The 22,529-nt window shown below is 39.5% G+C and overlaps 1 protein-coding gene across 3 annotated transcripts; it reads right to left on the bottom strand.

Moving 5' to 3' along the window:
- Positions 1-201: 201 nt before the first annotated feature.
- On the bottom strand, positions 202-22,510 carry usp37 (ubiquitin specific peptidase 37). Of its 3 annotated transcripts, XM_042001393.1 has the most exons (25): positions 22,335-22,510; positions 20,864-20,865; positions 20,105-20,333; positions 17,265-17,415; positions 16,722-16,813; positions 16,514-16,647; positions 16,313-16,390; positions 15,391-15,479; positions 15,086-15,179; positions 14,844-14,999; positions 14,548-14,679; positions 11,415-11,538; positions 8,745-8,980; positions 8,532-8,649; positions 8,361-8,440; positions 8,056-8,214; positions 6,842-6,895; positions 6,539-6,686; positions 6,230-6,449; positions 5,871-6,037; positions 5,396-5,456; positions 5,017-5,132; positions 4,806-4,875; positions 2,181-2,319; positions 202-993 (listed from the first exon to the last, which is right to left on the bottom strand). In XM_042001393.1, the coding sequence occupies exons 3-25, from the start codon at positions 20,276-20,278 to the stop codon at positions 906-908; spliced, it is 2,880 nt and encodes a 959-aa protein (XP_041857327.1). In that variant the 5' UTR covers positions 20,279-20,333; positions 20,864-20,865; positions 22,335-22,510; the 3' UTR covers positions 202-905. The 3 variants fall into 3 exon arrangements, with proteins under 3 accessions (XP_041857327.1, XP_041857326.1, XP_041857328.1); XM_042001392.1 differs by lacking the exon at positions 20,864-20,865 and having other exon boundaries at positions 22,335-22,509; XM_042001394.1 differs by lacking the exon at positions 20,864-20,865 and having other exon boundaries at positions 16,514-16,629; positions 22,335-22,509.
- Positions 22,511-22,529: the final 19 nt, after the last annotated feature.

Here is a 22,529-nt window from a genome sequence, read left to right as displayed (position 1 = left end):
CCCTACAGTATGCTGCAGTTCATAGAAAAATCTATTGGCTTTAAATAGAGGAACATCTGACTTGCACACTTAGGTCTGACAAACATTCAAAAAAACAACAAGGCTGTGCACCTTTTTAAAGTAAAGCTTATACAATATTTATAAAAGTTTTCTTAGGAGGCACAAGGTCGAAAACCCCAAAAGAAAAAACATGGGCTCAACTGAGAAAAGCCTGGTAACAGATTTCATTCACATATCTTAAAATATGGAAATATTCACACCAACAAATCAGATTGCAAGTCAAACACACACAAAAAGCAACTGGGAAACCATCCACACCGAACCGAAAGCTGATCTGAACTGGCCACTTTGTGCCGTCACATAAATATTGCACCAAATGTACCCGCTAAGCACAGCAACCCTCTTACTCTATAATAGCTTATTCTCCAACATAGAATATATCTTTATTTAGTTTTTATGGGAAATAAAGGGTCTGCAAATATACAATCCACACAGCACCAGTAGCATCTGGTAATTGATCATTTTTAAGTGAAAGGTTTTTTTTTGAAGATGTAGAAACAAAAGGCCAAACAAATGTAAAAAAAAAAATTTACAAAACTGATAAAAAGAAAAACTTCAGCCTAAAAAACATGGAGGCAAAAATTTGATCCACTGAACATGTTTTTAACTGCATTTCAGGTGTCTTAAAGAGTCTTTAATAACGGTTTCCCACCTGTGTTGGCATAAACAGGTGTTCATTTAGCCTGGCATTTAGTGATTGGTAGAGGCAAAAAGAAGGGCCTGAAGACGACCAAAGACAGGACGGCAATCAGTAGTACAGAAGGTTGATCACAGGACAGCTCCGTCTAGCAGGGGGTCGGCTGTGGATGAGTGTGTGGATGTGTGGCCGTTCAAAGATGTAGAGCTCAGAGGGGCTGCAGGACGTTCCTTCCTGCCTCTGATGTGCCGCTGGCTCCAGATCGCTCCATCTCAGACAGCTGTTCAAACACATCTCTACAGAGAAACAACAGGAAGGTTACCCAGGATGTCATGGTAAGCACAAACTAAAACAAAATAAAATTACTACATTTCTGCTTCAGAGTCTACATGAAATAAAATCTGAAGTTTAATGTTTTTTGAGTCATGCAGGTATCATGATCACACAAAATCCACAGTTACCCAGATGACAAGTCAAAAGAAGAGTGCTGACTTTACATTCAGTAAAATTATCATTAAGAATCACAGTTTCACTGAGTTTCAGAGAAGCCGAACCAATGAAGCACAAAGGCTTCGTGCTAAACCAAAGCCTGCTTTCCACCAAATATTGAGATTTAATCCTTTAAATTCCAGCTTCTGTTCAGTGTTCTCACAGAAATATGCATATATTTTACATGAGATGCAGGATTACCACATGAGATGACGTCAAAATATGAACAGCTCTATATTCTCACGCAAGGACGTAAAGTTGAGATATGACCTGCTTCACTTGCCAACTGCAAGATGCAACCTGTGTTTAAAACACTGGAGCCTGAAGGTTACAGTTCCTCTGTCACAGCTTTCTACTGTCTTTGTAGTAAAAACTAAACAGTATGATGGTATCTGATTTATTTACACCACAGCACCTCATTTCTGTTGTACACTCAAGAGTTTCACCCTAATGTGCACACAGACACGTGCACCTACGTGCAGGTGATCACGCTAAACCAGGAGAAAACGTATGTTGGAAAATGTGGTTTGATCCAGCTGAAAGTCAGACAGAAATTCTGTTTTTTTACTTTGCCAGGGAGACGCATGATATGCTGAGAACTTCACATCCATCACAGACACATCTGAACAAGCTGCTGAGTCTTTGAGTCGTATTACAGCTTAAAATGGATCCAGCATTATAAATATATGGTGGATTTTTTGTTGTTTAAAGCCACAGACTAAAAAGAAAGAACACAAGCTGATGGATGTCCACCATTTTCCTCCATTGTTTCTGTCGCTTTCTTTCGATACAATTGAAGTAAGGTGTGTGTGCGCACCGTGTTCCAGCTGTGTCGCGGTTTCGTTCCAAACTCCACGGCAGGTCTATTCCCACCGGGAGCATGTTAGATATGAGTGTAAATACTGCCGTTTTAACACACTATTTATAGTCACTGCACTTCTTAGCCTGGTGGTTGCAGGTCAACTATCTGTTCTTTTTTTTCCCCCTTACTCACTTGTGCATGTAGAAGAAGATGTATCCACTGCGGTCACGGTCTCGCTGGACAGCTGATTCTTGTGTGCGCGACACGTCCAGGTCATTGTAGGTCAACCACGACTGTTTCTTCATATCATAGACGTCACTGATGTAATGACCTGGGGTGAGATGATGAGGTGCGTATGAGAACAGTCACATGAAAACATAAAACAATCATCACAATAAGTAAGCACAAAGAACTTTGGACTAAATTTATTTAAAAACATAAAAAAAAAAAAAAAAAAAAAAAAAAAAAAAAAAAAGAGATTCTTAGTGAATGTAGCCCCTATCAGACAAGTACTGGTGGCAGGCAGTCGTATTTTCTGATGCCAAACTAACAAAAATGGACCTGTAAACGTCTCACTTTCAAGATGAAACCAATCTGAACAGCTGTAGTCCTGATAAGGGTCAGACTAGCACAGTAACCAATCTGACATCATTAAGGCCCTATCCATACGGGAACAAGTTTAAGTGTTTCTGCTACAGTTGTTTATCATTTGGATGTTTCATCCACACAACTGGTGTCCGAGTCTGAAACCACTGCTCTTCTAAAAATGGTTACCAAAGTGAATATCTCTGCAAATGCCACCCCTTTCCCTTCCGTGTGAACAACCTACACGCATCTTTTTTGGTGGCCTGATGACCCAATCGCCCTGGAGCCCTTCCACAACACTGGCTGTCAATGTTCACACATGAAAATTACAGGCTCTGTTTCCAAAAAAAAAAAAAAGACTGGACCAAATAATATGATTCAGACAGCAGAAAAAATAGCTTCTTCTATTTGTGGATGTGGCCTAAATAAATGCCATCCAAAATCTTCCTGTTTCATAGTATACTACAATCAGCTGCAGCACAGATGTCCAACAAAGCTCATATTATCTTCTGGTATAAATATTACACTTAGCTTTTCTTAGGTAAGTCAGTGAAGAGAGATGCGCTTATTTACCTTGAGATGTTTCAGCTACTTCCTGTAGACTACCCCTCACAAGGGTCACATGATGTTGCAGTATAGTGTCTTTTAGGGTGTTCTTATTATGGTTTGCCACTAGAGACACTAGAGGACAATTACCCCCCACCTGCTGTCTGGCATCTTACAAAGAATGGCATCCCAGGTGTGTGCCAAGGACAAGAACCCTCAAGAAGCTAAGGTCATCCACTCAGAAAGCAAAAAATACCACTGCTGGATCTGGGAGGGCCATAGAGATCCTGAAATGGGCCCTGAGGACCATCAACAGGGGCGCAGGATCTTATGCCTTGTCACACACGCCATCCCCTACAGGAGGCCAGACAGCTGGGAGTGTAATCGTCCTCTGATGTCTGACAAAGCTGTAAGACACTTTAACACCATCATCATGTGACCCTTGTGTAGAAGGCCACAGGAAGTAGCTGAAACATTAAGGTAAACAACATCTTTCTGAACTTTCTTATATAAAAAAAGACAACCAAGTGCAGTAAATCTTGAATGTGTTTGAGCTACAGGTGGCATTTTCAGCAGATCTTCTCCACTGTTGGTATGAATAACTGTTACGGCCGTCACTCATGGATGACATCTGAGGCCTATTCCTTCCCTTGGATTGGTTACCACCCAGCCAATCCCTGCATCGATCGCCAGCACCCCGGAAATAAAGTCGGCTGTGTGTGCTCAGTCAGGGGGGGAAACTGTGCGACAGACAGTTTCACTCTCGGCTTGTCGGACTTTGTGGTGGCTTTGTTACTTAGTGGATGTGTGTTCTTTGTCTTGGTGGTGGCATGCTCAGCCTTGATAGTTGTGTTGTGGTTTGGTTTAGCAAACTATTGGAACCCCTTTTATTGTGGAGACACATTGGCCCTTTTGGCTGCTCTTAGTTTCTTTGTTTTGGATAAGCTTTGAGTTCCTTTTTCACTAAATACCGCTAGGATGTGTTGGGCTAGTTTAGTTTGAACACCTTTTTTTGTTTTGCATTGTTCATAGATTATTGGGACTGCTTTTTAGTTAGTTCGTTGTTTAATGGTTGGTTTTTCCCTTCTGAATATTCTGAGTTTTGGTTCACCGGCTGAGTTCTAAGTTAACTGAACTACCTCTTTGTTCTTTTGTTTGAGCAGTTCCTCTAACCCCAACACGAGCTGGTTACCTCCTTTGCAGGTTGTGTATGTTTCTGGGTTTTCCAATAAAACTGATTGCTTATCCACGTCCACCTGCCTCCCTCTCACACTTCTTTTGTTACACTCATCATATCCCTGTGCCGGGTTGTAACAATAACACAGACATACACATCAGCTTGAATTATGCAGATATGACGTGTATGAAGTTGTGAGAATTGTCTGAATGCTGCTGCATTCACTGATGAAAAACAGGTAGGATTCACATACATGTGGTTCAGGCCTCAGAGGTTTCACTTTTTATTAGTTTTTAAGGGAGTGGCATTTGCATTGCCATATTGCTTTGCTAGCATGGTGTGTGGTGTACAGCTGTGAATAGTTAACTTTTCAAGGGGCAGCGGAGGTTGTCAGCCAATCAAATCATCTGACTGATCTTGTGATTGATTTAAAGCATTACATATGTGTGAACCTACCTTTAAAAAGGACTAAAGTTAAGGTAACGGCAGATATGCAAGCAAGTGCTCACCAGAAGAGGAGCTGCTCCCGATGTGACTGACAACACTGATGAGTCTGTAAGAGTTGGCCAATTCTCCGGTCTGAAGCAGAGTATGTAAGCAGATTAGTGGAAATGACCATCCATCATTCAAGTGTAATCAGCCTATTATTTGATTAATCACTCATTATTCTATGTGTTTAAGTCAATGATCAGATGTTAAATGGCATCAGGATGTTGGTACCTCGGCATTTTTCTTCAGGTTCTCTGCTTCTGCTTCAGTGTACTCCATATCCAGCACATCTTCATTTCCAGAATCCTCATCTGAACACAGCAGCTCAGTCAGAGAGTTGTTAAACTCTGTTGGGTGAAAAGAGAATTTCGATACTGAAGCAGCATTTCAACAGTCTCATTAAATGCTCTTAACACTTGTTTCTGGAGAAAGTTCAAGACCAAACTGCACTGAATTTATGGGATAAAAGATAAAAATATCCAGATTTCTTGGTCAGTAGTTGGCTTCTCTCCTCTACCTCAGCTGACATGTGCAGATGGTACAAGTCACAAATTAACTATGTGAACACGTCAACATCCAGCAGATTAACGTGGCAGCGATGACTTCATACCTTGCAAACTGAGCTCAGTGGCCCTCTTCAGATCATCATCTTCTCTCATCTCTTGGGCTTCCTGAATGGGACGAGAGCAAGACAGTCCACCACGAATTAATATTTGGTATAAGGAGGAAAAAACTAAACGTTATTGCATTTTAATTTGGGTCTGTTGGGGGCTAAAAGTCTCTTTGCTTATAAAAAATATGCATGCTTCCATAATGTCGGGCTGAACATTATTTTTCTTCTCCCTTTATACTGATGAAAGGCAAAGTCAGTAACTGACCATAAAAGCTGAAAACTTAAACTCTTGAAAGGTTTTCTATACAACATGATATAAATATATATCAAAATCATAATTTAGAGATGTTACACGTTTTATGGATTAAGATGATTCTGTCAAACTTTCCACATTTTAAAGGTCACACCAGTTTTAAAATAAATCTGAGGTCTGAATGGCTTAAAGCGAATGTTAGATGGGTTCTGGTCTTACTTGTTCCTGGAGGCTCTGGGCCAGAGCCTGCTGCAGCTCCTGTTCCTCCCTCTCCTGATCATAACTGTACTGCTGGACCCAGTCCAACTCCCCCTGCTGCTGCACGCCTTCTGGAGTCTGGTTCTCCTTATTTTCATCCATGGTCAAATCCAGGGAATCCAGCACATCTACACAATACCAAAACATACAACAAGTTAAGTAACATAAACAGAGTTATTTGTATCATCACTACGTTATCCAAACCTGAATTTCACCACCGAGACACCCAGTAGATTTATAAAAGGTCAGTTTATTTTCCATTCTACCTCTCATGCCCAAACTCATGCAGAAAGTATCTTAACCTTATCTGGATGGAGTACCTGCAGGCTGTTTGTTGTCTGTTTCCAGTGGATCTTTGTTGTAGGCCAGGTCATGGACATCTGTGTCCCCGAACCCCGTATCAGGGCTACTCGTTGGCTCATCCTCCAGGGGAGGTGGCGCAGAAAGCCCAGCCTCTTGGCGGCTCATCTCCAACACAGCAGCCATCATTTCATCATCGTTTATACCATTGAAATCTGCAGGGTCCATTGCTGCTCCCCTCTGAAAACATATTCAAATGTATCACAACGACAACGCAGACAAAAAATGAGGACACTAAAAAATATTGAGGAATATAAGCAGGTACTCGCCTCCTCTAGATGGTTATCGTCTTCAGGCAGACAGATGCTGAGACGTCGTTTGCGGCTTGCGTTCACCTTTCTGTTCAGGTCCTCTTCACAGTCAGAGTCCAAAAGTATAGAAGTGCAGATGTTGTTGCCAACTTTACCTCCAGTCCTTCTACAGAGACACATATTCAGTCATTAACATGACTAAAAGCTTATTTCATTTTTTAAAGTGTGCATTTAATGAGATTATGTCTTTAAGAGTATACATGAAATGACTATTTTCTTTTCTCTCAGCGCATCAACATTGAATATTGTCGTAGAACTCACCGTAGAGATCCTGTAGAGGAGCTGACCGAGTGTGATGTTTTAAGTGTTTTGGACCTTTAAGGAAAAAATGTGAAAGAAACCTTGTCAACACAAAACCGCCACCTAATTGGTCGTTGCATCTCAAACAGAATAGATTTAATGGGAGGAATCAACTCAAAAGGCAGAATACACAGATTTAAAAAAAATAATAATATTCAAGAATATGATCAAAATAATCCTCCTACTCATGTCTCACCAACCAGTATAGGTTGAGTGCTTTGGCAAGGCTAAACAATAGCTTGTCTGTCAGTTCAGACTACTTTGTTGATTCTATTGATTTATAAGTTACAATAAACATCTTATTAGCAAGAGTAATTTCAAAATTAATCATTACATCTTCATCTCACAGGCACTGGATGCTGGTAAGTCGATGCTACATGCAAACGACATTATTGTTTTGCAAATGAGGTTGTAAACAGAAAAAAAAAAAAAAAGCACTGGAAATCCTGATAGTCGATTAATAATAGAATCCAAGCACCCTGAATCGTAATCGAATCGTAAGATACCTAAGACCCTAGAGTATGTGCACAATTGTGGGGCAGCAGTGGCTCAAGCAGTGGAGTCCCACTCCTGAGACACTTCACCCTTCTTGCCTCCAGCGTCGGCATCGCTGGTATACGAGTATGAATGTTTGGTGGTGAGAGGCCGTAGGCGCCTACTGGCTGCCACGTTTCCGTCAGTCTGCCCCAGGCCAGTTGTGGCTACACAAGTAGCTACCAAAAATCTGCCAGGTACAGGTACAAATATTTTTTTTCCTCAGTTGCACTGCTGAACAAGAACAGGTTTAGTTGAAGGACTTTAATCTTTCCATGTTTTTTCCTGTCTGAGCCTCATGTTTAATATTTTTTTAAGTATATTTTTTGAAAGGCAATTTTGTTTACAGAACAGATTTTATTATCCATCATACTTATTGTGTTTGGTTGTGTTTGGTTTTCACTAATTGTTAATGGGACTTAGAGTCCATTCTATTTGTTTTCCAGTGTAAAATGTTCTTTAGAAATGAAAGTTTATTGATCTTTGAAAGGGTGTACTTGCATTAATATGGCATTGTCTTTATATTAGTTTTTTTTTATCGTTTATGGCGATAATTTCTGAGAGAATTTACCGCACAGCAAAATTTGTTATCGTGACAGGCCTACTTAATACTCAAATATTTACATGCATTTGCGTCTTACATGGATGCTTGGCAGCCGAGACTAATGGGGGGTCTTGTAGATTCGGTGCAGTGCGACAGCAGCGTCAGGTATCGAGGGATCACCACCTGCTGGCCCAGTTTGCTGTTCAGGGACAGCTGAGCGTTAAAACTGTAACGTTTTAGGTGCAGGATGAGCACTCTGTGGGGAGAAAAGATGCATCACAAATCACAGCGAACTAGCTTCTCTGTTCATTATTCTTTTTGCTCTGGCGATTATCAGAAGGTTTAAAGGAGGCAACTCTGCTGAATGAGTCCGTCATGTGTTTCATGTTTGTGTGTACATACCTGGGTAGTTTGCTGAATTTATGAGTAACTGTTGCGGCTTTCCCATTGCACTTTTCACACGAGTACTCAATCTCTTCCATCTGTAAATAAATAAGTGGCCAGTGTAAATACATGTGCACGAGTCTTGCTGGATGTTGCTTCTTTAAGATAGTGGTGATGTAAAACACCCACCCTGAAAAAGAGATCCAGAGAGTCCTGAATGGAACGAAGTGGCAGAGTCTTCTTTCTGCGAGGCAGGTCGATGGACAAGTCGTTGAACTGCTCCCGTTTGGTCACCACCTCACCACAGCTGCAACAGCAAAGGAGTGTCAAACTTCCATCTCTCACCAAAAGTCAACATGAGTTCAATCTAATAGAAATCATCCAGGAGGAGACGGCTCTCACCCTTTGCAGGTGATGGTGTGTTGCACCTCAAACTCCATGTTGGCCGCCACAGGGCAGGTGTAGATGCGGGAGGTGTCTGCCTCTTCGCCAGGTTCTACCCTGACTGCCAATGATGTGGCCTCCTGACTGCTGTCACACGACAATGATGTGGAAGCATCGTTTGCAAAGCTCTTGTTCATCTTCTCCACATCATCCTTCAGCTGGTCCAAACACTGACTCAAGAACTCATGAGCATCCTGATGAACAGAAAACACAGAGGAACGTAGTGTCAGGAAGAACGCAGCATCAGGAAAGACATTTATTTCTGTCCCAAACTTGTTCTGCATCACAAGGACCCTCAATCAGCAATAATTATAGAAAGCTAAAGCCATTACAGTGTTTCCCACTGACCAGGTAGCAGTTTGTGGCACTCACCTGACACCGGTGTGGGAATCAAGTGTCATGGTGTCGTGATAGTTGGTGGAGTCGGCTAACAGACAGTTTTAAAGCTACAAGAAGCTTTTAAAGTTATTCAGCTCAGTCTTAATTCTCTAAAGTAAGTTCTTTAAGAGAAGACCCCCTGCCCCACCAGGTGCTGAAACTGTGTTTGGTTTTCTGCTTTCAGAAGTCAGATTCTCATAATAAATAATGTATTCTGGCTGAGTCCTGTTCTTCCATAGAGCTAAAGTTAAATGAACAACATATACCCCTACTTTTTTTTCCCTCAAAATAGGGACCATCATTGATCACAACTGCTCTGAACGTTCAAAGCCTCGGGGACCCCCTGTGCTCTTTAGCAGACTCCCTTGGGGGGTTCCGGACCTAAGGTTGGGAACCACTGATCTAGACCTTAAAAAAGGTCTAATTTATGCCCCCTTTTAATGGTCAGTGCTCCTGTCTGGCCCCCCATTAAAACCTTTGTAGACCTGTCCCTGCACAGCTGAAGTATAAACCCTTTCTACCACCTGTCAGCTACTTTGATAGTTAAAGGTCCTGTAAAAACAATATTTTGGGTAAAAATGTTTTGGCATGAACCATGAACCACTAATTTCCTCCTTGTCTGAGGTACAATAAACTCAATAAGCAGGCGAGACGGTGCTAGCGACAGAAAAAACGATCAGCTGATCATGGACAGCCAGTCATGGAGCAACAGGAACCACAGTGCAGACACAGAGAACCACAAAGCGGCCATGTTTAACTCTAAGAATTTTTTTTAAACATGAGGGAAAAGTGCAGGTGTTAAAATCATCCTCCACAGGTGTGACGCCATGTAGTGTTCCATCTATGTACTTTTTATACTCAAATCCATCCACAGAGCCAGTCAGCTGATCTTGTTATATCTCCGTGTCCTGCCGTCATAACAATGACGGATGTATTGGGCTTGTCGCGAGTGCGTTAAAAAATATGGCATAATTAAAACAGTTAGCACCGTTAACTAGGCCTGTCGCGATAAGCAATAAGTCAATTAATTGCACGGTGAGAAAAAAATGAGCATAAGTTTGCTGGCTGCGATCATTATTATTATTTTCTTACTTTACCATAGGCTGTGTATGACAGTAGGTTTCACTATGGAGCATCTCGACTGAACGCTCTCGTTTCTTGCGGAGTGATCTCTCTCGTGTCTTACTTGCAGCACGGGCCGTGGTGAAGCACTTAACCCGTGTGAGCCGGTACGCAGCATTTGTTTACAGGGCTGCCAACTGTCACGCATACACATCAAACAGCTAATCGAGAAGTTTGGAAGGATTGCGAGTGGGCCGCATTATTTTTGGGCCGGTGTCCCGGTGTATGTGAAAAAGGCGCAGCATGGCGTCGCAGCAGCGTGGCGTCATAGCAGCATGGCGCCGCAGCAGCGTGGTTCACTCACTGCTCATAGATCAGTCTGACACACTACGACGAGGGAGATATTTCAGCTTCACAAACAGCAACAATGCACAGTTTTTCCTTTTTTTTTTTTTAAATACAATGGTACTAACTGGCAGTTTTCCCGGTTTTCCCTGTCTGAGCCCCATGTTTAATATATTTTTGAAGGGCAATTTTGTTTACAGAACAAAAACTTTTTCTATCATACTTATTGTGTTTGGTTTTCATTCATTGTTAATGAGACTGAGAGTCCGTTCTATTTATTGTTTTGTTTTTTAAAATTTCTTCCAGTTCCAGTGTAAAATGTTTATTAGAAATGAAAGTTTATTGATCTTTGAAAGGGTGCACTTGCATTATTATGGCATTATATTAGTTGAAAATGGTCTCACAATGACAACATTATTGCTTTGAGCAATATTATCGCGATAATTTCTAAGAAAATTTATCGCACAGCAAAATTTGTTATCGTGACAGGCCAACCATTAACATGTTATTTTTGATAGCCTTTTTTTTTTTATTTTAAACTCGTGTTCTGAGGGGCGGGATCTGTGGCGCGTGGAGTTGATTCTGTGGCGTTGCGCCACACACTGGTCTATGTGTGGGAAACCCTGCAATTAAAGAAACAGAACTTTTGCATTTTATATATAGTTTGTGCCCATGTTATTTGTACAAACTGTGTAAACATTTAGTTTTTTATTTTTTGACAGTTTGGCTTAAAAGCAGCATCTATTTACAGGCAATGGTCAACTTAAGATTTCAAAAATATTTCTGATTGTTTCTGATGGCTTTTTTTTCCCCAGGTATTTAATCTAGAGGAAAGAGTCTTACATTCTGCATATTTCCAGAGAAACGCTCAGCTGTGGAAGAGATGGCATTCTTCACTTTCCTCAACAGGTCCTTTTTCGTCTCTGGACAGCCCACGTCCTTCTTGGCCATAAGGTGAGCGAAACGTCTGCAGAGTGAAAATGCAACATAGAATAAGTCAAAATGTATTTCTGAATCAACTTTTCACAAGCAGAATTTTCTCTCCTCTTCATTACACATAATCTGCAAACATTTATAAAGTTAAAAAAGATGGTTTAAGCCACTTCTTAAACGAGATCATAGCAGCCGTAAGCCAACAATTATAGACTGACTGGTCGGAAAATTGAAGTGAGAGCTTAACATGTGAAAGTTTTCCAAGCTTCCGCTGATGCAAAAGGATCAATGAGGTTGAACAGACTGTGGGTCCGTTCCATTTACCGTTGGGCCAACCAAGTTGATAGCAAGGTGGGAGGAGTTTTTACCTGCTCAGATCTGACGGCGTGTTCAGAGAACGCCGAGGAACAAATCATTCAGATGCAGATAAACTAAAAAGGTGTTCCAACTTGATAAATAAAGATGTGTGGCCTTTATTTAAGCTCAGTAGATCAATACTCATTAAAATAACTCCAGAAATGCTCTCCCCTCCATTTAACCATTGCACTCCTCCTCTCTCTCTCTTTCTTTCTTGTTATTAGCATTTCCATTAGCACTTGCAAAAAGCTGCAGCTATTTTTCCAGGGGTCCGTCGTGTATAATAATCATTCAAACAATTAGAATAATCATACAAAAAACAACAAGTAATGTGAAGACTAACCGTGATCATATACAGTAGGTATTATATCAATAAACAGGTATCATGCACACCATCAGTATATAATAATATAATAATGACAAAAACAACAAAAACCATCATTATCATATCAATTAAAACAGCAGCTGTGGAAATAATTTAACAGCATCAGTTCACTAACTTACAAAATAATGACGTTTACAACATTATTAATGATAATAACAAAGCTAAAAACAAAACCATATGGAGCCTAACAGCAAATTATACTAATATACTAACTTGTAATACTATAGTGACTTTAAAAAGTACTGTTTGAGCAATAATTTGAAACTGGATTTAGTACTAGTAGGTAAAATATTTATTGGAAGTGAATTTCTTTCATACATTCTTCTAAATAAAAGTTTTAATGAAATTTCTTTTTACAATCGGTGAAGTGAAATTATTGGCAACAGCATGTCTGGTCATATAACCATGTTAATCTTTGCTAAAGTCTAAATTCAGATATAATTTAGAAGGGGGTTAATTACAATTATGTTCTTACAAAATACTAGCAATGAATAAAGTAATCTATCTTTAACAAATAACCAAATTTAAATTCCTGTGCATTATTTTAACATTTGCCCTGTAATTACAGCCTAGTGCTGTGCACGCTGCTCAATTCTAAACCCTTCGAATTTTATTTATTAATCGAGATGAAGCAGTGGACCAGACTGCTGGGCAGTTAGTTAAGGTATGATAAAGTCAGTACTATATAACAAAGGACCAAGACAGATACCCTGTGGCACACCATACTGCACGGCCCTGATATCAGAATAACAGCCATTTTTAAAAAAAAAAAAAAAAAAGACAGCCTCTTTCCTGTTTGATAAATAACTATAGAACCACTATAAAGCAGATTGTTCAAAGTAGGGCTGCTCGATTATGGGAAAAATGATAATCACGATTATTTTGATTGAAATTGAGATCTCGATTATTTAACATGATTACAGATTTTTGGTGGTGGTGGTGGTGGCATTTTAAGTGTTTACTTTGGTAATGCAGACTAGTTTCTTTCCACCAGGTCCCCATAGCTATTGTTTGTCTCAGACCAGCAGCTATGTTCGACATGTGCGACATTTCTATACGGCTCTGGTGTGGCTTGACCACAGGTCCGCAGCAGTGGCGAAACATTGGACTGTCGCCATTTACAACACTCTCACCACACTCATCATACAGGGAAGAGAGAGACAGTCCACTAACATGGTGGTGAGATGGCAGTGATGCCGTTTGTCCAAAGTGTTGATGAGTTTCTTAAATTCCGGATTGTTTGCTGTGTTAATTGAGAAAAAAAGTTCTGTTTGTTTATAACGTTTGTCTCTCTGTGACTCTGGGAGCTGGTGGATTATTTAGTTGTGACTCACAAAAATTGAACATTTTTCTATTTTTTGTGTTGCGTCGCATGCCCCCGTGTACACGTCTGTGTGCACGAACGCAACATTTTACATGCACGACAGTCACCTGTCGCTTGGCTGGAGGAGGGCAGCGATTCTCACTTCCTCACGCAAGTTTACATTAAAAAATTATGGAGAAGGAGCGACGCCGCCTCCCGTGTTTCATGTCTTTAACTGGGTTTGCAACTCGTGCTGAATAAAACTAAAGCGGTCGGGGCTGTGGGAGGAATCTGCAAAGTGCTGCAATGCCAGTGACGCTCGATTTGCAACTGAAAACAGCACAAGATGAAACTGCGAAGGACAAAAAAATAATCGGACCATTTCATTTTTATAAATCGTCGAAAACCCAGATCGTAATTGCGATTAAAATTCAATTAATCGCCCAGCCCTAGTTCAAAGTCATAACATTTGAGTTTAATAATCGACATTTCATGGTTGATAACATCAAAAGCAGCAGAAAATCTATCCAACTAATTTCTTTGCAAGTAATTCACTCAACCAGTCATCTGAGTCAGGGCTGTGGTCGTTGAGTGACCTTTCCTATAAGCATGTTGACAGTCTGAATATAACCGATGAGAAAAATAATCCTCACTTTGTTCATACACAATGTTTTCCATCTTGTTTAACGCAGGTAAAATACTAATAGGACAGCAATTTGAACCAGAAAACTGTCATTTCTTGTCCTTCAGCAGAGGAATAATTTTGGGCATTTTCCACTCTTGTGGACAAACGGAGCAGGTGAAACATGGATTAACTATATGACAGACAGCAGGAGAAACTAAGTCTGCAACCAGTTTGTTATCAAGGGACTTGCTGGGAACGTTTGGCTGCAAACGTTCTCTGATAAGAGTTGATGCTTGACCATGTAAAGCTCTACATGTTAAAAACAAACCATGTGAGAACAGTTTGCACATGCTGATTGATGTTGATATTGTACCTGAGCAAGGCATTGATGGGCACCTTCTTCCACGGGATGCTCTGTTTGAGCATGTCGTTGGAGAACGAGGGGAGACTGAAGAGGGACTGTAGGATGGAGTTCATGTAGCAAGTGTTCCCCAGATTGGAAAAGCTGTAATAATTGAAAAGTTTATATGAATGGCAACAGTTGGCAAAAAACAGCTCTAATTTTAGCCTTAATTTCAGCTTTGGCAAGACTTCATGGTTTGAATAAAAGTAAAAAGGCCTACAAAAACAACCCAGCAGATTCACTGGAGCCAGTGAGATGATGGTTACCCTTGCAGTGGGGGCTGTGACTGAGACAGAGTGGTGGGTCTCTGCTTGTTCCAGCCACCGTAGTCCAAAGAGGGTCGTGCTTTCTTGAAGGGAGTGGAGTGGTTGGGGAGAATAAGGCTTCTCTTGGCTGTGGAGGTCTGTCCAGTACTGGCAGGTCTGTGAGTATACAATCATTGCAGATTATACATTACATTATTGTTACAGGTCTTAATCATTACACCAGACACCAGAGAGAGGTTTACCTGTCCAGAAAAGAATGGCTCTGTCCGTAGTCTTTAGTTACAGATCGGCTACCGTAGAATGACGTTGGCTGAAGTGGGGCTGCGCCCAGCGGAGCTGCAGTTAAGAGGGAAACATGGTGATGAATCATGCCAAAAATCATTTTAAAGCTTTATCATTTTGGATGGACCGATAACTGTAATACTGAATAAACTCTGCATCAACAGTTTGTAAAGAAGGTGGTGTAAACATATATGAAAACAGGAAAGAATGAATCCATAATCAGCTGTATGTTACACACCTCTACAGATCTGTGGAGGTAGTTTACCTGAGCTCCTGTTCTCTTCAGCTTGCTTCAGCTTTTCTTTGCAGCTCAAAAGAAACTTTCTGGATGGGTCTGAAGTGGCCTTGTTGTGGCTTAAAAAAATAAAATGATTATTTTAGGATGATATAAGTGTGGAAACTCGGGACTTGAGAACAATCTCACTGCTCTAGACCAGTGGTTCTTAAAGTTTTTTTCAACATTGTACCCGCTGTGGAATATTTTTAGCCCAGTTTTTAACCAGGGGTGTCAATTTACATCTTAGTTCAGAGGCCATATACAGCACAATTTGATCTCAGGTGGACCAGACCAGTAAAATAACAGCATAATAACCTATAAGTAATGAAAATGCCTTATTTCACCCTTTGTTTTACAGCAAAGAATACAAGTTCATTTTCAACATTTTTACATTTAATAAATCATTAAGGATAAATTATATTTCAATAAATCATTTTAGGAGAAAACTAATAATAAAATAAATAAAACAACAACAACAAAGAAACAAAAAAACAACTGCATTCATCCGCGGGTCATCTGACTCTTGTATTTCTATTTTAATTTCTATATTTTTTATATATTTTTTTCTTATTTCATTTACATATTTAATTTATTTTACAGATTTACATTTTTCCTCATTACAGCTTCTAGATCACAATGGATCCAGAGTCACAAAACATTTGATCACAGGTATCGAACTGAAATCTTTCCCTTTTTTACATTATGTACATCACCAAGTCTGCGTATAATCCTGACCACCTGAACTGACTCACCCCATAATACAAACTGAACTCAGATCTATTAAGAAAAATCTAAAAGACTAAACAAATGATCTCTTTTTTATTTTCTCACATACCACCAGGAGTGTTTCCAAGCAACCCGGGGTACATGTACCCTTATTTGAGAAACACTGCTCCAGATTTAAGTTTACCTTGAGGAGTCGTTTTCCTTGGGGTAGTCCTCGGTGAGGTCGCTGTCGGAGGTCAGGAGTCTCTTTCTCTTCTCACTCCTGGAACAAAAGTGATCCAGACAGGTTAGACGAAGCATTCCGTAACTGGAAAGAAATTCTGTTGAAGCTTGATCATTTTTAATGTGAGTGGATAAGAAAAGCAGATCTAAGTTTCCATCACACCTATTTTCAGACAGTCCGGTGCGAGTGGGTGTGGACACTGCTCTGCTCGGGCTACTCAGAGGTTTCCGTGGTGTTGTGTCTTCTCGGCCTTCTGCACTCTGCCGCCTTGGTGTTGTCTGAAACATGTTAGGAGACTTACATAAAATTTTACCTTCATGTTTATCTGCTCATATTCGAGTTAAAGTTGCTGTTTAAAGTTGTTGCTCACCTGTTTGTCCCCTGATGGGCTGCTCTCATTTTTCATAGCACGGTTACCAAGTATGCTGAAGTTTGCACTTCCATGGAATGACTTTAAAACTCCTAAATAAAAAAAATACAAAAGAATAAAATTACAACACAGAACTACGCTTATATCTAGCAGACAACTACAGAAAGAATGAAATCACATTGTCTTCTTCTGGTGTTAACCAGCGGTTGGCAGACATAAATGACGGGTTCCAGAGTCGCTCTGATGACACATCCGGTAATGCCACTATTTGGCCAATCAGTGGCCTGCAGTTTGTTTACGTTACATGTTCGACTCGTTGGTAAACCCTGGCTGAGTAGGTGCTAAAAAAACATATCTGCTTGCTCATGCTAGCAGCAAGATTCCTCATCAAGACATTACTATAGCACCAGTTCATAAAACCGGAAAGAAAGTCATTTTTCTACTCTCTGTATTCCCCATCCCATAAGAGACAAGAGGGATTGATCATCTTCAAAGTGATAAACTGTAGTTACACTGACTTTAACTGAACAAGAGTGTAATTACCTGACTTTCCCTGCTTCAGCTTTTCCAGGTATTCTTTTGTCCTCTGAGCCAAAGACATGGGCAACTTATCCAAGGTGATGACAATGTTGTCTTTTAAGGACAACACGATCCGGCTTGCCACCAGGGAAATACTTTTCACATTCTGGTTCAGCTAAGGGGGAAAAAGTGATTTAGAGAAGTTAATTTTTATTTAAAGTTAAAGTTAAGAACACCTGCAAAAAGTAAAAGTTTTCAAATCCCTTAAACTTTTAGTATGAGGCTGTTACTCACAAACACGTAAACCCGCAAACCATCAGTGTAAAAGCAGATTTAACCTCATAAAAATCTTATTACTGTTGATTTAATCCAGTTTCGCTTTTAGTCTTTGATCGTGACGAACCGCCACAGCAAAATTAAAGTCGCTATGCCTTCAGTTTTATGTGTGTGTTTTCTTTTTTAAATCAGATATTACAAATATAAATTATGTTGTATGAATGAATCTGTTTAAACATAAAGTCTAATTTTGTGCACATTTATGAAATTGTACTCAGATCTGGAAATGTGACACACTGCTTTACAAATAATTTTTAAAAACGAACACTGAAGTCTCAACTTCCTGTCCGGTTCTATTGCGGCTTGCTCGAGGGGTTATAGACCGGAGTAATGTTTATTACTCCACGAGAAGTGAAAACTTTGTTCTTGTTCTTGAGAATGCAAGAACAAAAAAAAGTTTGTTTTGGTCCAATAAATCCACCGCGTTTCATCCACGACAGGGTGGGAAGGGTGGATGTCTGTGTCTTTTTGTGCTATTACATTTAATGTGAATGGGGGTGGGGGTGATGCACATGTCTGTGTCTTCAATGCCAAATGTGATGTACACATTTTTGTACTTTCTTAGGACCTTGATCAGATGTTCATTAAAACTATCCGTTCAACCGTGCATCAGTTAGTTACGTTTAGAAAAGCCGAACGATGTCAGGTAGTTTTCTGTAATTCACTGTTGCATTTTCAGATGAGGAAGCAAACTAGGGCTGCAACTAATGACTTTTCTGATGGTCGATTAGTCACCAACTTTTAAAACGACTAGTCGACCAATCTGATTATGTATCTCATGATTATTATAAATGAATAGATATAGATAGAATAGATAAATCATAAGACATAAGACAACAGAGAAGTTAAATGTTAAGAAACGATTTACATATTAATACTTTTTCCTCCAGCTGTTTTCCCCCTTTCCCCCCCCTATTTACAGTTATGCATGCTACCATTACCTACTATCCTCAAAAAAACAAATCAGCTCTGATGATCTAGCAGTTTTTAGGGTTATTTACAGCTCATCTACATATTTATTATCTGGCATGACAAATTTCCTCAAATCTTTATCATGTGGTCTAATATTAAGATGACTAACTCAATAATCAAACGTCACATTCAAGCTGGATTTTTTTCCACCCATGTGACTTGTATCAACATAACTGATGCAGCATGTTAATGTTCTTGAACTGTGCAGCAGGAGGGCCTAAGTAGGTTTTGTTGATCCCTTATAGTTTTACTAAGGAATAATGAGAAAAAAATCCAAGTGATGAAGGGACTTCTTTAAGTCCTCAGTGAGGTTTAATGTTTTAAAAAAAGTGCTGCTTTAAACAGAGTGGTTTCAATAACAGAGCAAACTTCTGTCACAGGGTGGGTGGCACAACAGATGGAAGCTCCTTGACTGCTGATAGCAAAATAATTAAAACACAGTGCATCGTGACTAGGGCTGCACGATTATGACCAAAATAATAAAGGCGATCATCTCCTGCTCTGAATGCAGCTTTGCCGCATGAAGAACGAGCCTCTTCTGAGTGCTCTGGACGGAGGAGGGGTCAGAGCACCCAGTCCTCATTGAAGAGTAAACTATATGCTCTTTAACATCAGTCTCCAAAAGTCTCCAATATCATCAGAAAAAGTCGCTGGATTTGTTGCTAATCGCTTTTTTGAAAATAAGTCGCTGGAGGCGATTGAAAACTCGCTAAATACAGCGACAAAGTAACTAAGTTGGCAACACAACTAGCTGCCGAACTGTAAAAGGAGTGCGCCCTTGTTCTTTAGGCAGCTTAATGAAGCCTTGGCCCTGGTGGTTGGCAGACTACTGGTTGAGAATGTGTGTGATCAGAGATGCATGCAGCAGAGCCGCATTTTTAACGTAAATATTGTTGACGATCAGGTTCATTTAATTGTGGCCACCAAAATCGTGATCGCGATCAAAATCCGATTAATTGTGCAGCCCTAATCGTGACTATAGATTTTAATTTTAACTGTAGCAATTGTTTTGTATTTTCCTTCAAGGATATCTGCTGCTAATAATTAATTTCTTAAAAAGTAAAAATCCTATCATAAAAACCTGAGGCCTGAGAGGCATTATGCTGACATTAATGTCATTTATTTCCTATACTAACGCAGGTCAGTCCTAGTCTCAGTTCAATCACAGCTTGTTTGCTGCACAATGTAAATGTTGATGCTTAAAATTGATTGTGGAATACTACAAGTATATACTGCACCAAGTACAAGAAAGTTTTAGACTCATCGCACAGTACACCCCACAGTTTGGGTTCACCTTTTATAAACAATTTACATTCAGACATTACGGCAACTAACGAAAAACAAGCAAGCCAATCTCAATTCCCTTTTCTGATATACAAGTTAAAAAATTCCAGTTTTTAATTGTCTGATCTCTGCCTTCTTCTGGCATGACGCCCAACTCATGACAGTATAATCCACGATTTGCTGTATGAATCACTGTATGAGTATGTGTGTGTACCAAGCATTTCTTATATGTGGAGGATCTGAGGATTTTAGCCGCAAGTCAAAAACTATACCTGGAAGGTCTTGCAGGCTCCACCACAGCTGAATCTTAGACACAGGTTAACTTTGTTGTCCTTTTCCAGAATCTCAAAAGTTCCCTCTCTCCATTTGGTAGTGCCCAGATCTTGGCTGGTGCAGCGGATCCTGATAACGCAACCACTGGAGAGTTTGGGCACTAAGGTTGCCATGGCTTACTTTCCTGATGGTGCACTTGGCAGATGTGGACTTGTCAAAAAACAAATCCTAAAAATAAAGAAAAGAAACGGGGGTGGGGGGTTGTTACTCTGTCCAACCACAGCCATATCATAATACAGATAATAATTTGTGATGTAAGACACTGAGCATGAGTTACAGTAAATAAATGCAGTCATTAATTGGAAATTAATGATTGCATTATTTGAAACTACTAATAAACTAAATGATCCTAATAAAATTAGGATCATTTAGTATTAGCCTGTTCATTAAATCTGTACATCAAATTATGAATGATTTCGATTGAAAAAAATCTCTAATGTTAAACACTTGGAGGACTTAATGACAGCATAAAAAGAAAAGCTATTTTCTTGTTTAGCAAAGAACAAAAGGCACAACATATCAAGACACTCACTTCAGTAAAGTAGACAACATTTTGGAGCATTCAGAGGGGAAAACTATTTTACTTAGCCATGGAGCTAATAAATTTGCTGGTGTAGCCATTTCCACCAACAAGGAAAAGTTAAAAAATTAAAAGGAAAAGTTACTAAAGTTTGACGAGATTCAGAAAGTCAGTGAACTGCTGCAGTTTTCAATCGTGATTATAGTGTGACAGATTCCCAATCAATACTACAAGATTGTGTGGAAACCTTTATTTGATATTTTGTGACACGCTAAACCTAGATAACAGTTTTCATAGACTACACCAAATAGAAGGTGTAAGTTAAGAATTGATTTTTGTCTGGTGCCCCAAGATTTTATTATATTTATTTTATTTACGTTATGTTCTCATTTACATTTTTTTATGGTTTGTTTTTTCTTAAACTGATATATAAAAATTACTCTATGGTGCTTTGTTAGAATATTTACAGGATAATATTCTGTTAACGAGACAATAACTATTTAAATACTAACACTAAACAAGGATGAAACAACTTTTGTTTGTTTAATAACTATTATGAGACTTCATTTGGATTAAAAAACATTTACCCATTTAACTCATTTCAGTAATTAAATTTAATTGAAATGCTATCAGCCTCTTATCGTAGGATATTTTTTAGATGCAGGTTTAAGTTGGACAGTAATGAATATACATTTTGTCATCAAGACACTGAATCTTTTCCATAGTTAAATGTTTAGCAGACAAGACTGTAGAGTGGTTAGCCTCAAAGAACCAAGTACCGGCACTTCATTATAATAAGGGGTAAATTTGGTGTTTTTAGTTACTGAATGACAATACTTTGATTATTGGAAAACATTTATATACACATTTATTATTAAAATCTACTGACTCGTTTAAGGAATTTGGGGAGGAAAACAAACCGTCTTAAAGCTTTCAGTAATATTAGCAATATGTATGAACTAAGTCCCAGTGACCTATCAATCTTAAACATTTGTTCCAGTGTACTTTTTGTTTTATGCTTTTCTTCTTCAACTTCGTGTGCTTCTTTTAACATTTGATAGTTGTTCATTAATGAACGGTGCTTATTTGTACTACGGAAATTGTTCAGAAAAATGAAAAAGAACAAGTTAGCATAACAGCTAATAGCAGAATAACGGCTAACTTCAACATACAAAATACACTAGCGACACGGCTGAGACAAACAATGGAGAGTGTTATACGAAATTGGGGAAACTCATTTTTGAGTATATTCGCTGATTAACTAAGCTGCTTTGACATATTAACTAGCCTGCGTGTCAAATTAGCCCAATGACAACTCTTAAACGCTGCAGCAAAGATGAGCGGTGCACAACATACTGCGACCTGCATCTTGTTCTGTCCAGCTAGGTTGGCATCAGTTTGACAACACTAAATCACAAATATGTCCACAACCAGGAAATTTAGAGATACAGTTGGCTGGAGACTAGCAGCCAAGCTCTAACTCTATGATGCAAGTAATGTCGTCTCTTCATGTTCAGCCACTGAATGGATGGAGGAGGCCGACATTAGCAAGTCTGCTAGCTAAAGCTAGCTAACTGGCTAATTTGCTTGACTGCAACTTGGTGATAAAAACCAAAGTTACAGTTTAATTAAATTGTAAAGTTCTTTACCTGTCGATAATATTAGACTAGTCGTCAGACTTGTCAAATACAGTATCCTCTTTGTAGGTCGTCCGAGAGCAGGAAGTTTGTTTTGCCGGCATTCACCTGCTCTCCGGTTTCTATGTTGTTGACAGTGAACCCGTGCGCTACGCCTCGCATCAACGCGTGATGATGGCGGGAATGTGAAATTTTATAACGGAAATG

Source organism: Melanotaenia boesemani, chromosome 12, assembly GCF_017639745.1.
Source record: "Melanotaenia boesemani isolate fMelBoe1 chromosome 12, fMelBoe1.pri, whole genome shotgun sequence".
NCBI classification, from domain to species: Eukaryota; Metazoa; Chordata; class Actinopteri; order Atheriniformes; family Melanotaeniidae; genus Melanotaenia; species Melanotaenia boesemani.
Note: the sequence above shows the minus strand (reverse complement) of the source record. Positions and strands in the feature narration are given on the sequence as shown.